This window comes from Epinephelus fuscoguttatus, linkage group LG19, assembly GCF_011397635.1.
Source record: "Epinephelus fuscoguttatus linkage group LG19, E.fuscoguttatus.final_Chr_v1".
Taxonomy (NCBI): Eukaryota; Metazoa; Chordata; class Actinopteri; order Perciformes; family Serranidae; genus Epinephelus; species Epinephelus fuscoguttatus.
In genome coordinates, this window is record NC_064770.1 from 19,925,250 (window position 1) to 19,940,144 (window position 14,895).

General features: G+C 41.1%; 1 protein-coding gene across 5 annotated transcripts in view; it reads left to right on the forward strand.

Moving 5' to 3' along the window:
• dnm2a (dynamin 2a) overlaps positions 1 to 14,895 on the forward strand; it is a 40,695-nt gene that overhangs the window by 4,289 nt on the left and 21,511 nt on the right. For 3 of the 5 annotated variants that reach the window (XM_049561818.1, XM_049561816.1, XM_049561817.1), the window contains exons 2-10: positions 3,827 to 3,900; positions 4,135 to 4,284; positions 6,823 to 7,026; positions 11,438 to 11,536; positions 11,636 to 11,796; positions 11,899 to 12,041; positions 12,356 to 12,491; positions 13,750 to 13,817; positions 14,467 to 14,605. In XM_049561818.1, coding sequence (XP_049417775.1) covers positions 3,827 to 3,900; positions 4,135 to 4,284; positions 6,823 to 7,026; positions 11,438 to 11,536; positions 11,636 to 11,796; positions 11,899 to 12,041; positions 12,356 to 12,491; positions 13,750 to 13,817; positions 14,467 to 14,605 — 1,174 coding nt within the window. The remainder of the gene's footprint in view (positions 1 to 3,826; positions 3,901 to 4,134; positions 4,285 to 6,822; positions 7,027 to 11,437; positions 11,537 to 11,635; positions 11,797 to 11,898; positions 12,042 to 12,355; positions 12,492 to 13,749; positions 13,818 to 14,466; positions 14,606 to 14,895) is intronic. The other 2 variants (XM_049561819.1, XM_049561820.1) reach the window with 1 other exon arrangement.

Genomic DNA, 14,895 nt, shown 5'->3' on the forward strand with positions numbered 1-14,895 from the left:
GCATCATTAAAACGTGTTTGATGAGTGTTATCGTTAGATGCAGCAGTCTTACTCTGGATATATGAAGGAATTTGAGCTGAAATGTCCACAGTGTAGATGCTTATGGACATCTCCGTGAGAGAAGAAGTAAAGACAGCCAAGTGGCAGAGAGCAGAGGGATTTTCCACTAAGCAGTTGGATTTTGGTAGTGCTTGGAAGGGCTTTGTGACGCTTCTTGGTACCCACGGTGACAGACTGTGGTGCGGGAACGCGGGTAGCCATAATTATACGTTTGTTGCCGCACCAGAGACCCATGGGATATGTCCCACCAAACCACAAACACGTTCTTGTATACTCCGCCGTCCCGTGAGAGCGTAGTATGACCTCAGAGTTTCACACACCGGTTTTCATGTTTGAAAACCAGCCCTGCCTCTTTAGACTCACGGAAAAGGAGGATCAGCTGTGGGCTATTGCTGCTCATAGTTGCTCTGCCAGTTTGTAAGAGGCAGAGGCTGTCGGGGCAGGGGGAGGGGGAGTTGGCCGATCCCGATCCCTCCCTGCCCTACTCTCTCTTTTGCTTTCTCTCATGGCAGAGGGAGGGAGGCTCACAGACTGATGCTCTTTGCTTGGCCATTCATAATGCATGAAATGATACACAATCTGCTTGGCCTCGTCTATCATTTAGAGCACATCAATAATGGAGCCCTTGCCTCTTGCTTCTGTTCAATATGCCACTGCTGTTTATCCAATTCTGTCTGTGAAGAGTGACCGGTGCAGTTCTGCGCTTAAGTTGTGTCTTCTCAGAAAAGCATTTTTGAACAAAGGATGTCTTTGTGTTTTCTTGACTTTACTGAAGCTTTGTTTTATTGCTGTGAATCATTGACCAGTGGCCACTTGTTGAGCCAAAGAGACAGTGTTTGACTGCTTAAAAACACAGTGAGAGTCGCCTTAAACTGAGAGATGCATCAGCACATTAACAGATTCTTGCCATGACCTCTCAGCAGCATCTTACCGCCATTCTCCGCGTCCAGTCTGTTTAGTATATACTTCCCCTCAGCTTATAGTAGCTTTGTTTTTTGTCTCCCTCCCTCCCTTGTTCCCATTCCTCATCCAGGGCTTTCTATACTGTCCACCGTGGTAACAAATGCCTGTGTGCTCCACATTATGTGCATGACACAGCACTGGTGCTGAACCACAGACCTTTGGATTTTTGCTGATGTAAGGAACATCCAGAATGTTCCCCGCTGTTTCACCGCAGGACTACAGTTCCTCTCTCTTCTCCTGTCCTGTGCCTGACACATTGCTTACAGTCTGAAGTCAGCAGGCAGGCTGAGCACCGCCATCGTCCCCTCAGGCGTGTAGGTCTGGCAGTAGGGAGGAAAAGGAGAATGTGGGTTAGTGACATGCTCAGCTTTTCGATGATTGTTCCAGGGCTGGGGCTGGTGATTACCACCAGATGCAGTGTGTTTGCAGAGCAGGAGAGGGGCCTTCAGAGATGGGAGGGGAGTGCAGAAGACTGTGTGGAGGAGCCTCATCTGAGGGCTGACTAAGCAACTTTAATCATGTGGTTAGAAATTCTTCAGGTACCCTGTCACTTTAAGAGAAACAAACGAGCCAACTGTGAGAACGTGAACAGTGTTTTCCTACAAGTTGGTGTCTCCACAATCTACTGTGTTTAACCAAAAGCATTTGCCCTTGTTTGTTTATCGTCACTTCATGCTTCGAGCAATGCATTACCTTGTGTAATTAAGCAGCATGATGCAAATTTGTAGTTTGAGAATGTAGACATAGCAAGACAATGTCAAGTCCCAGACCGAGGCTGGTGTGTTGAAGGAGTTATCATGGGCGATATATCTGATATTGACACAGCCTGGGCTCACATAAAAGCTTACAGTGGCCAGCTGAAAACACGGGCCCTGCCTGTCCTTTTAAATAGGCAATAAACTGAGCAGCAGGGAACACGTGCATCAATCAAGACACAGCACATTACAGAATCTCAACTACAAAGGGAACATCCACCCTAAAACAGAATTTATATTTAGCCCTGACAATTACTTTGGTCATGACAACAGCTGTGTCGTGGAAATGTGTGATTACAGGAAGAGTTAGAGGACAGAAAGATACAGCTAGTTACACATCTGTAGGCCTGTAACAATAATAACGTTGTCGACACATTGAAATGACCTCGGTCATTTTTGCTGAATGCGATGTTGCCTGTTGTGTTTACATGTTTGTTTACCTAAGAATGTCACCAGCATTTCAGCCACCATGATGCCACAATAAACGTCAGGGTTTCCCCAGCCATTGTAAGACTTAGGTATAGCGCTTCTTCCTCTTCTTTTTTTCTCCAGCCCAGCCCGTTTGCATGGGTTCGAACAAAAATAAAATAGTACTTTAAAGACAATGCAGTGTAGCTTACCGGTAGCCTGCTGCTGCACAGTCCTGATAGTTATTAGCTTTAACAAGTCAAAAAGTCTGTCGTTTGTAGTTTTACCCTCAAACAACTTTATCCTCCACTCCGTAAGTCCAGCAGCCCCTGGAGCCGAATGCAGCACACAGCAGAACCATGATGGTAACTGCAGTGTTTGTAGAGCTTAGCTAAGCTTATCAATTAGTTGCACAATGCATCTCTTCTTTTTGTTTTTGTGGGCCAAAGTTTGTATTATGCCTCACTAAGTAATTCAAGGCTACTCTTATGAAGTAAATGTGGTTGAACAAATGTTTTATTACTATTTTTGAAGCTTTAAATCATTTTTAATGAATGTTTAACATTGAAACCGGTGTACAGTTGCAACCCTACTTGCATTATTAAACCATTATATTATAATTATATCAGTGTTATAAAAAAGTCTCAAAATGACAGTCATATCATTTACAGCAGTTATTTCTGGGACAATATATCTTCCAACAAAAGTAGTTATCATGAGAGGCTCACACATCCGCTCAGTGTCCTCCTGTTCTCTGTGGTTACCTGTACTGTGTTTTAATTCAGCCGAATTTGCAATGTAGTTGTTCTCATAACAACATTTTTCTGTTTCATAACGAGTATGAAATAGTTAGCTAATCATTTATAAACGCTACATGTTAATCAGCAGTCATCCTGAAGCTGCTGTGCCACGCTGACAAAATCCTTATTTTATGATCTCCGACATGGTTTGACAGAAATTAACATAAGTCCAACTTTATGTGAACACATTTTACCATCTTAATGTGGTCATACTCTGAGTCTGTGGTCCGTTCAGTTTTGTTTGAGATAATACATCAAAAGTGTAATTTGAATGACAAAATATGTATTTGTATTCCAGTGAGGTCACCATGGTCGCTGTCATAGTGCCGTAGGACTTGTTCCGTTATTCACTGACTGTAGAGCAGCTCTATAATTTGTCCTGAGATGACATCATTACAGTCTGTTCGGTTCAGCATAAGGAGAGACTTGTTCAAATTCATTAATTAAAAGTGAACTGATATGTAGATTATCGGCGATACAACATCTGTGAGTTCTATTTTAAGGTGGATTTTCCCCATAACAGTGAGGCTCTAATGATGAGAGAAAATTACTTTGTCACATTTGATTTGTTGTGAGACAAGTTGGAGGCGTGAAATTCTCCCATGCCCATCAATTTACCAGAGGCCACGCTGCGAGGAAATGGACATTGAGGGTAATGAATAATTGAAGGCTCTTTCTGTCCCTTTCCCTCTCTCCCTTGTGCTGTCTCTCTTTGTCCTAAACCACCCCTATTTTACCCAATATGCCCCCCTACTGTTTTGATTTCCCGGCTTTTTATTCTCTCTACTCCCCACAATTCTGGTTTTTATGTTTCCTTTTCTGTCTGCCTCTCTCCCCCAGGGACTTTCTTCCTCGCGGATCAGGCATTGTTACCCGTAGACCTCTCATTTTGCAGCTGGTCAACAATAAAGCAGGTGAGTGTATCAGTCCAGTGCACAGTCACATCCCCGTCTCCTTTCATCGCTGCCCTGCATATGGCCTCCCCGTCACAGTGCCTCAAGCTAAGCACACTGTCTGCTATTTGCTGCCTTCATCTCTTTAATTCAATATTCTCTTTTTCTCTCTCTACCTTACTTTGTCTATTTCTCTGTCCCTATCTCTCCCCTTCCCCCCGCCCTTACGTGTGTCACTTTGCCCCCCGTCTATAGAATATGCTGAATTCCTGCACTGCAAAGGGAAGAAGTTTGTGGACTTTGAGGAGGTGCGGGCGGAAATTGAGTTGGAGACCGACAGGATAACAGGCTCCAACAAAGGCATCTCTCCCATCCCAATTAACCTGAGGGTCTACTCCCCACACGGTAATGGACACAAGCCTTATTGTGAAACACACACACTGTCAACACTTGTTCCTCTTTGTGTTATGTAAAGTACATTACAGTACAGCTATCCTCTTCAAGTTCCCCTTAAAACTCAACTCTGTTCATGAAAATAACATATTTAGAAGTTTTTTCTATTAAAAACATCCCTTTGTGCCATAAAAAGACTCAGATGAAACTCTACACCTTAGTCTCATTAAGTATGCGCGGCTCTATAAATATGCAAATTAGCCCTGGCCCTCGGCCGCTCGCCTGCAGCTCGAGTGTACCTGCTCACTTTCAACTCTGCTGATCAGACACACAAACCTCTGCTTGTAAACAGTAACAGATAACAGGAGCCTTGGACTTGACTACGTTATCAGACAGCGAATAATGTGTTGGCAATATTAGATAAACCTTGTTCTCGACCAGCTCTGATAAGTTGAAGTGAAAGTGAAACATAACTTGCAGCTGCACCTTGCTCCTCCACTGATGGGTCTCATTTAGCCATAGAGCTATTCTTCTTCTGGTACGGAAAGCCCCGCCCTGCAGGTTGAGAGGAATGGTTTCTCACACATGTGATGTTTGAATGTCTGAACCCGTGTATTGAGACTGTCACTGGTACACCGTAGTTCCAAGGTGGAAATGCTCAGCCATGACGTTGACTTCTGATTTTGCTCATGTTATGTGGGGTTCACACCAATCCTTAAAAAGCCTTAAAAGGCACTAAACTCATTAATCTAAGAATAAAGGCTTAATTGGCATTTAAATGTCTTAAATTAGTTTTTTCAAGAGTCTTAAAAATGCAAAGATAATTGAAGGAGAAAATTACAAATCACTTTTTTCTGATGTTACATCATAAAATCTCAAAAAAATTGGTAGTATCCATTTTGATAATATCTGTGAATGAATGTTTGACCAGATCAAGATAGAAGAACCATCAACACTCCATTATCTGTAGTTCACCTGGCTACCTGGCTTGACTGGCTAGTGGAGTGAATAGAGGAGAGGAGAGGACACACACATTACACACACACACACACACACAGACAAAATAAAATCTTCCTCTGTGACTGTTTGCCCTTGATTTCATTAATTTTGAAATCGTTTGACCTCAAAACCACAATCGTGATCACCAGACGATTAATTGCGCAGCCTTAGTTCACTGTGTTCCACTCTAAAGCACTTGTGGTAGATCATTAAACATTTTAACGTGACCAAAAAAGACATGTGTTACAGTTCACATTTGGGCACAATTTTCCCTAAACCTTGACGTCAGTTGGTGTTATTTTGCTTTAGTGGCATCAAAAAAGTGTTACTTCTAACTCGCCTTAAGCTATAAGAGCCCTGATTGTCTTGTAGCATATCAGAAAAACCATATGGACATGGTAACAAGGTTAAAAACTTGAGTTTCACTAAAGGGGAGACTTAAATATCTCTGATTGTATGAGATTATAATAATGGGAATAATGATGGGATTGTATGAAATCAATATGTTGAAGTATCTTCATCTGTCAGGTGTTTAATTGGCCTTATAAGCCAAAACAACAGACATTTACATCTGGTTATTCCATAACCATAAATGATTTCTCAGTTCTGCAAAATGATGTATATCACAAAATATGCTATATCATATTACATATACTATGATAAAAGCTTTATCCGTATTGCTCACTCCTAATGCAAACAAAGCTTTTTTTCTCCCTGTGCTGTTTACAAAATGTGTTTTCCAGAGAGACTTGTAAGATATCAGAAAAAATACTAGATAGCTGTGGTTTGGACCACTGTGGTTTTGGTAAAACATCAAAATAAAAAGTGGCTTTTGTGATGTTTTTTTACTCCACCACTGAACGTCTGTCAGAAACATCTATTCATCTCCTTATGGGAGCCGTCGCTGGGATTTCACCGTCAAGTTTGACATTTTCATGTTTATTTCTTTCAGTAAATGTTACACTTGTAAGCAGTAAAACCTCCGAGGGCGTTTCTGTTTTTATGGAGTAAAGTAAACAAATTAGACTTAGTTTTATGACAGCAGAGGTCTGCCTACTCAAGTGTCTCGCAAACAAGATGAAAGCTTCCTCTGACACCGCAGACACCCATTAGCATGTTAGATTGAGGCTGATGGTGTAGATGTCTGTTGATGTTTTGCTTTATTTAAGAGAGGAAAATGAAGTTGACACACGGACAAGAAACACGGGACTGTATTTATCTTACCTTGTAAATGAGCATATCAACAGCACTATCAATCGGCTGTGTGTTTCCTCAGTGCCGTGATTTCACTTTTCATTGAGAATGCTTGTGATTAATCAAACATTTGCTACCTGGGTTTCCAGTCAAATCAAGCATTGAGTCAGTGAAGTGTCAAATTAAACAAGAGAAACAAAAAATTATGGTTTTGGAAACATTACTTGAGTGCTGATGATTTATTGTTCCGTTATTTGTTGAGTTGTTTTGTGATACAGTCTGCACTCAGGAAGCCTGATTATTTAACTCAACACAGCTGATGAAGCATTTTTTATGATTTGTGTCTGTGTGACTCAGTGCTGAACCTGACCCTGATCGACCTACCGGGAATGACTAAGGTTGCTGTCGGAGATCAGCCCGTAGACATCGAGCACCAGATCAGGGACATGTTGTTGCAGTTCATCACCAAGGAGAGCTGTCTGATCCTGGCCGTCACCCCTGCCAACACTGACCTGGCCAACTCGGATGCTCTGAAGATCGCCAAGGAGGTGGACCCACAGGGTAAGCATGTAGCCGTGTAGTAATTCAAAAGTCAAAGAGTAGGCCTATGAAACAGAGATGCACCAATCAGCTGGTTACTGTAAACAGATGATTTCCAGTTACCTCAGATGAAGCAGATCATGTGTCGATCAAAACACACATGGTTTGAAAGCTGCTGTGTAAAGGGAACTAGCAGACTGAGGTAAAACACCCAAATCTGTATCACATAATTGATAAGTCGCTCAAAAGTATAGCATAGCAAAGCTAATGCTAACCTGTACGTGTAAGCGAATGGAAGATGTTAAAACCCATAGCTTCTTTGTCCACGAAGGTATAACTCAATAAGAACACAAATATAGGTGGTCTGCACTAGTCTGCTAGTTAGCTGATTAGTCGGGGTAACTAGTGGACTATAGGGATAGTCAATAATAAGCTCAAAAGTGGGTGAATGTAAAATGCTAATGCAATTAGTGCCATATTCAAACACAGAGTTTGGTGGTATAACCAAGTTTGTTAGTTAGTTTAATTAGCTTCCTTACTAAGTAGATACCATTTTATGGATTTGGCAGTAAAATGTTTTAATGCTAGTGACTGAAAGGAAAATAAAATGGTATTGTGACTGTAGCTGAAAGGAAGCTGTCAATCAAGCACAATCTGATCTCACCCCTCCAGTCCTGAGAAATGGTTTGAGCAGCCAAAATGAGCTGTTTTTAACTCTTACATTTAGGGGTGCATGATAACTATCGGGCCGATAACAGGAAATTATTACGTCATTCCGATAAGTCCGATAACATGACGAATAGCCCCGATAACATATATAATTTTGTCAGCATGGCAGTGCCCCGCTCCCACTTTGAGACCTGAATGGCCTGCAGGGAATACTGTGTTCAAGTGACGTTGGCATAATCAGAAAAACTCTTTCTGACTGGGAAAATTCAAGAATACCCCCTCATGTCGGAAAACAACTCGTTAAGTCGGTCATAATTTCACACAGACGCGCACACTCTCTCTCTCTCTCACACACACGCGCGCGCACGCTCTCTCTCTCTCTCTCTCTCTCTCTCTCTCTCTCTTCTAATATGCGATAAAAGAACAACTGAACCTCATTTACCTTAGTGAAAAGGTATTCATCTGAATGGAACCATAAGCCAAAATTCTTTAAACTTATTTTTTTTGTTACTATTACTATGCAATGCACTTTTTCAGTTTGTTTACATAGACAAGTCTAACTTGTTCAGTGCAATCATTTTCTATATATATTTATTTTTTTGAACTTCTGGAATGAACTTTTTCAGTTTGTAATCCCGATGCATGTATTTGCATCAGTTCAAGGGGCATTTATTTTTATATCCGTAAGTAATGCACCTTATTTAAATTGATATTCATTTGAGATATCAAATAGTTTTTTTGTTTGATATCTTTTTGAAAATGTTTGAGATGCTTGCCAATAGTAGCCAAATAAATATCTCTTCATTTAAAGGGTCAAAACTGTTTTGGTCTTGTTCATAGTATTGTTGTCATGATCTTATATATATATATATATATATATATATATATATATACAGTGCCCTCCAAAAGTATTGGAACAGTGAGGCCAATTCCTTTATTTTTGTTGTAGACTGAAAATATTTGGGTTTGACATCAAAAGATGAATATGAGACAAGAGATCAACATTTCAGCTTTTATTTCCAGGTATTTACATCTGGATCTGATACACAACTTAGAAGATAGCACCTTTTGTTTGAACCCACCCATTTTTCATGAGAGCAAAAGTATTGGAACATGTCACTGACAGGTGTGTTTTGTTGCCCAGGTGTCTCCCAATTACATTGATTATTCAAACAATAAATATCACTGAACGTCTGAGCTCAGTTTCAGATTGGGTACGATAGATTTTGCCTGTGCAGACTGCATTTAGAGGTGGAACCAACATGAAAACCAGAGAGCTGTCTATGGGTGAAAAAGAAGCAATTGTGAATCTGAGAGAAGATGGACAATTAATCAGAGCCATTGCACAAACATTGGCCATAGCCAGTACAACCATTTGGAATGTCCTGAAGAAGAAAGAAACCACTGGTGTACTAAGCAACAGACGTCGAACAAGTAGACCAAGGAAAACATCAGCAGTTGATGACAGAAACATTGTGAGAGCTGTAAAGAAAGACCCTAAAACAACTGTTAGTGACATCAGCAACAACCTCCAGAGGGCAGGAGTGAAGGTATCACAATCTACTGTTCAGAAGACTTCATGAACAAAAGTACAGAGGCTACACCAGAAGATGCAAACCACTCATTAGCAAGAAGAATAGGAAGGCCAGGCTGGAATTTGCCAAAAGGTACAGAGATGAGCCTCAAAAATCCTGGGAAAAAGTTTTATGGACTGATGAGACAAAGATTAACTTTTTCCAAAGTGACGGAAAGGTGAAAGTTTGGAGAAAGAAAGGATCTGCTCATGATCCCAAACATACAAGCTCATCTGTGAAACACGGTGGAGGTAATGTCATGGCTTGGGCATGCATGGCTTCTTCTGGGACGGGCTCTTTCATCTTCATTGATGATGTAACACATGATGGCAGCAACAAAATGAACTCAGAAGTCTACAGAAACATTTTGTCTGCTAATTTAAAGAAAGATGCAACCAAACTCATTGGGAGATCCTTCATCATGCAGCAAGATAATGACCCAAAACACACTGCCAAAACAACAAAGGAGTTCATCAGGGGCAAGAAGTGGAAGGTTTTAGACTGGCCAAGTCAGTCTCCAGACTTAAACCCAATAGAGCATGCATTTTACCTGCTGGAGAGGAGACTGAAGGGAGTAACCCCCCAAAACAAACAACAACTGAAAGAGGCTGCGGTGAAAGCCTGGAAAAGCATCACAAAAGAAGAATGCAAAAGTTTGGTGATGTCAGTGGGTCACAGGCTTGATGCAGTTATTGAAAGCAAAGGATTTGCAACTAAATATTAAGTCTCATTCACTTTAATCTATTTTAAGTTTATATGTTCCAATACTTTTGCTCACCTAAAAATTGTGTGTTCCATTACAAATAATGCTATCTTCTAAGTTGTGTATCAGATCCAGATGTAAATACCTGGAAATAAAAGCTGAAATGTTGATCTTGTCTCATATTCATCTTTTGACGTCAAACCCAAATGTTTTCAGTCTACAACAAAAGTAAAGGAATTAGACTCACTGTTCCAATACTTTTGAAGGGCACTGTATATATATATATACACACTGTGTGTGTGTGTGTGTGTGTGTGTGTGTGTTATCGGTTATCGGTATCGGTTTAAAAGAAAAGTTATCGTGCATCCCTACTAACATTTATTGTGTCCAAGATTTTTGTGGATGCTTAATTAAACACTCATCTTTGATATCATATAAACATTTTTTACAAGCCAAGTTTCCAGTGGCTTTAAAGAAAAGTTTCAAATATGACTGTGTATGCTGTCAATTATAGTTCTTTGAAAGACAGAAATCGGAATCAGACAAAATTTGAATTTTCAGGTCTGATTTTTAATAAATGACATATCAGAATTGGCTGTGAGAATTGCAATAGGTTCTTCTCTACTATGAAACATTCAGTCCCTATCACTCCGCTGTTCGTGGCGGGCATATAGCACTGTTATGCCGCCTCGCCGTTCTGTATATAAGGTACAGTCACAGAATGGGGCAGCAGAGTGGTCTCGCCTTTAAAGCCACCACAGGAGGAAGTCATAGCGCAGAAATGTGTCTGTATAAAAAGGACAGCCTGCAAGATGGCATCTTGAGCGGCAAGGGTGAAACTTTCAGATGATGTGTTATGTGTGCAACCTACTGTGGGAGATTTAAAAAGTAGCTGTTCGCAGCTAGTGGCTTACTTAAAGAAGAAGAACAGTGGACGTAAATGTCTGCAAATTGGGAAAACAATGAGATTCTGGAGCTCCGCACAGGACAAGATCATCTGCCATATAACAGGACACTAAATGATTGTTATTGACACGTTAATGCCATTGGAGTTGTTTAGAAAGCTCTGTAGACACATATGTTTTATGTCACACTAGAGGCTGATGCTGTTGTGTTACATGTCACGCCCATCACACCTCTCTCGGTTCTGCAAAGCCACAATGCGGTGTGTATTCACACACTGGAGAAGCATGATGCTGCCCTTGTTTGATTCTATGAAAAAATGCAAAGGAGGCATGAACAAGAGACTCTGTAGTGGCCCTATAGTGAGATCTGAAAAGGGCTCATGATATCCATTGCCTCTATTTGGTCAGTATTTCTGTCACAGGCAAATCTTTTCAGCCCTTTATTAAACAGAACTCTGCTATAAAAAGGCTAAATACACTGAGAGATTTATTCTGTGCATCAGTTCTTTCCAAGAAGGTAATGAGATAAGAGGTAATAAGTCAGTTTGAATTAATGTAGTTACACTTGTAATTTTGTGCAGGTCTGCGTACCATTGGTGTTATAACAAAACTGGACCTGATGGATGAAGGGACAGATGCAAAGGACATCCTAGAAAATAAACTCCTGCCACTGCGTAGAGGTGAGGATTACACACGCATACACACAAAGACACATCTGCAGACTTTATTTTTGACTCTAGAGTGACTTTTTTTTTTTTTTTTTGTGTGGCTCTGTGCAGGCTACATCGGTGTAGTGAACCGCAGTCAGAAGGACATAGATGGGAAGAAAGACATTCGTGCTGCTCTGGCTGCAGAGAGGAAGTTCTTCCTGTCCCACCCTGCCTACAGACATATAGCAGAGCGTATGGGCACACCACATCTACAAAAGACACTCAACCAGGTCTGCTGTCATTTTTTTTTTTTTTTAATTGTGAACTATAATTCCCTCCCTATTGTGCCGTTCATTCTCTAAAACAGCAGCACTGTGTTTGTCTGTCTCCAGCAATTGACCAACCACATCAGGGACACTCTGCCTGGTCTGCGCAGTAAGCTGCAGAGTCAGCTCCTCTCTCTGGAGAAGGAGGTGGAGGAGTACAAGAACTTCCGTCCAGATGATCCAACACGCAAGACCAAGGCCTTGTTGCAGTGAGTGCATTTGAATATTGCATACTTGTATTATTTACAGCTGATATGTTGGAGATGATGTAACCTGTGGCAGCCACATAGGATCCCCACTGCACAGGGCTACTGCGCCTGAGAGTAGATATTTGCAAGCTATGACTATAAGGAAACTTTGTCAACTCACAGCCAGCTCTGTGTCCCACCATGCTGCCCACACTGTGACGTCACAGAGCTGGTTGAAAATCAGCAACGATTCCTTTCAACAGTAATTCTTTGCACCGGACCTCCAGGAAGGCACTAACACCAGTCACATCTCCTTTATGCTTTACCCTAATCAGGATGGTGCAGCAGTTTGGTGTGGACTTTGAAAAGTGCATTGAAGGCTCCGGGGACCAGGTGGACACCAATGAGCTATCAGGTGGTGCAAAGATCAACCGCATCTTCCATGAACGCTTCCCCTTTGAACTGGTCAAGGTTAGTGTGCCATGAAGAGGCTTGATTTGTTGGTAGGGCTGGGCGATATGGCCAAAACTGTAATAACATTCCAAAGCATTATTTCTTTCAAGTTTAAAGGCTGATTTTTGCTTCTGAGTAAAAGTTGAAGAAACACATGATTAATGGTTTAGACTTAATTGTCAGAACATGACAAACGCCAAACAGCAGAACATTTCACAAATCTGAGGTAGATTCAAAATGATTGTAAATAAAGCAATGTCAACACATAAGACAACAAATAGACAAAGAAAACAATTCTTGTTAGCAGTATGTCACACCTTTATAGACATAATGGATTTAGCTGACAGTGTCAACAAAATGAAGAGACAGAAGAAAAATCTCAACTGTAGTCAGTATTTTCTGTACAAGTTTAAAACTTAACATCTGGCGTGACTCAAGACGAACTTATCTTCACATGACGTTTTAGTGATGTTTATTCTCCCTTTGTTATTTCTTCTAAGTCAATAGCCACAAGTACAATAGCTTACATAACACTAACATACCATTAAAGGAGTCAACTGCCAATACAGCTACTGTATGTAGGTCACAACAATTATACTAAAAATAGCTTTATGTGCATGTTGAACGTTCTAACGTCATAACATTGACGTACACATGAGCTTGGTGGCTGGTGATCTTCTTCTGTGTGATGGCAGTTGACAACTAGACTTGAATGGAATACTTATCCATTAGTCATGCTGTGATATATTGGATTCACTATGACATACCATTTAAACTGAACTAAACGTGAAACATACCGATGCTGTCTTCAAAGCTAGACTGCAGTACTAAGGTTTTTTTGAATGAAAATGCATGTGTTTGGGAAGTACTTGGACTTGGAATACACTGCAGTTGTGTCAGAGTTTGTAAATGAATGTTTTGATATATCTTTACGGTTTTTAAAGGGATCACTATTCAATCAAAATATCAATATGTTTGCCGTTTACTGTGTAGGCATGCCAGAAAAACAAAGTCTTCCTCATGAATTCAAGGTTAACACAGCATGACTGACTGATTTACACATGGTTATTTAGTGGGTGAAGTATTCCATTTAGATGCATTAGCACCCCCCTCTCCCAGTGTATGAGCGGATTGATTTGTTCTATTTCTATTGAGGATAATTATAATTACGATGTGATTGCCCAGCCCTATATATTGGGAATTAAGTCTTTACAAAGATGAAAGTATTTCACGATTTGTTAAAGTGTCATTTGCATCTTCTCCCTCTGTCTCCCAGATTGTTTTTGACGAGAAAGAGCTAAGGCGAGAAATCAGTCACGCAATCAAGAACGTCCATGGTGTCAGGCAAGTGCGAAAACCAAAAACCTTTCAAAGAAGCCGCCCACAGAGCTCAAACGCTTGTATTCTGTTTTAACATCAAATACTGCTGTGGCACCGTGCTTCACTTTTCTCCCTTCATAAAAGCTGTTATTCTACTAAAATTCATGTTTATATAATCAAGCCTTGCGATCACAGACTAACAATACCAATTCAGAGAAAAGGTGTTTCTGTTGTGTGTGAAATGTTTTTCCTCTATTCTACTATTCCTTCAGTGTTGTTTCAATCCCCTTATCTCCCCACTGCAACACCACCCACTCCTTTGCTGTTTCTGTCTGCTGAGGCACTCAATTATTATGAGGTTTTGTGTTACATGTATCCAGTCCACTGCACAAATGTCGTCATGTGTTCTTCACTGATAATCTCCTCTTTGCAATGTCTCATTTGTGTGCTTTATTACATTTCAATCTTGCCCTCTTTGGCGTTTTATCCTTTCTCCCTCTGTTGTGGCTGTCCGTATGTTCATATACCGATTCCTTCTCTTTGTCCAGAACCTCTTCAGTCACCTTTTTGTTCACCTAATCATCTGTCTATTCATTCGTTTTGTTGGCCTTACATGTCCGTTAACTGTCCCATCTGTCTGCCGCTGTGCCTCTGTCTCTTTGTGCATCCTCAGAACGGGGCTGTTCACTCCAGACCTGGCGTTTGAGGCCATCGTGAAAAAGCAGATCGTTAAGCTGAAAACGCCCTGTCTCAAATGTATCGATCTGGTCATTCAGGAGCTCATCAACACAGTCAGGCAGTGCACCAACAAGGTACTGCAGGTGTCCAACATCTCCTCGACCCAGCCGTGACATAGGGCAGGGGCAGCCATGGGCGTGGCAGAGGGTACGCTGACGCAGAACGTTCAGCCAACAGCTTCCTATGATATATGGAAAAAGATCAGTTCAGTTCTTGTACTGAAAAAAAAGGAACTTTCTGTGTGGTTTGCCCTCAGCCCAGCCCGCCCCGATTAGCCCTGTGTGCAGGCAGCGCTGTCGTGTTGTGGAGTGTTGTGACGGGTGACGTGTCGTCGTGGATCTGAGATGTTTCAGGGACTCAACCT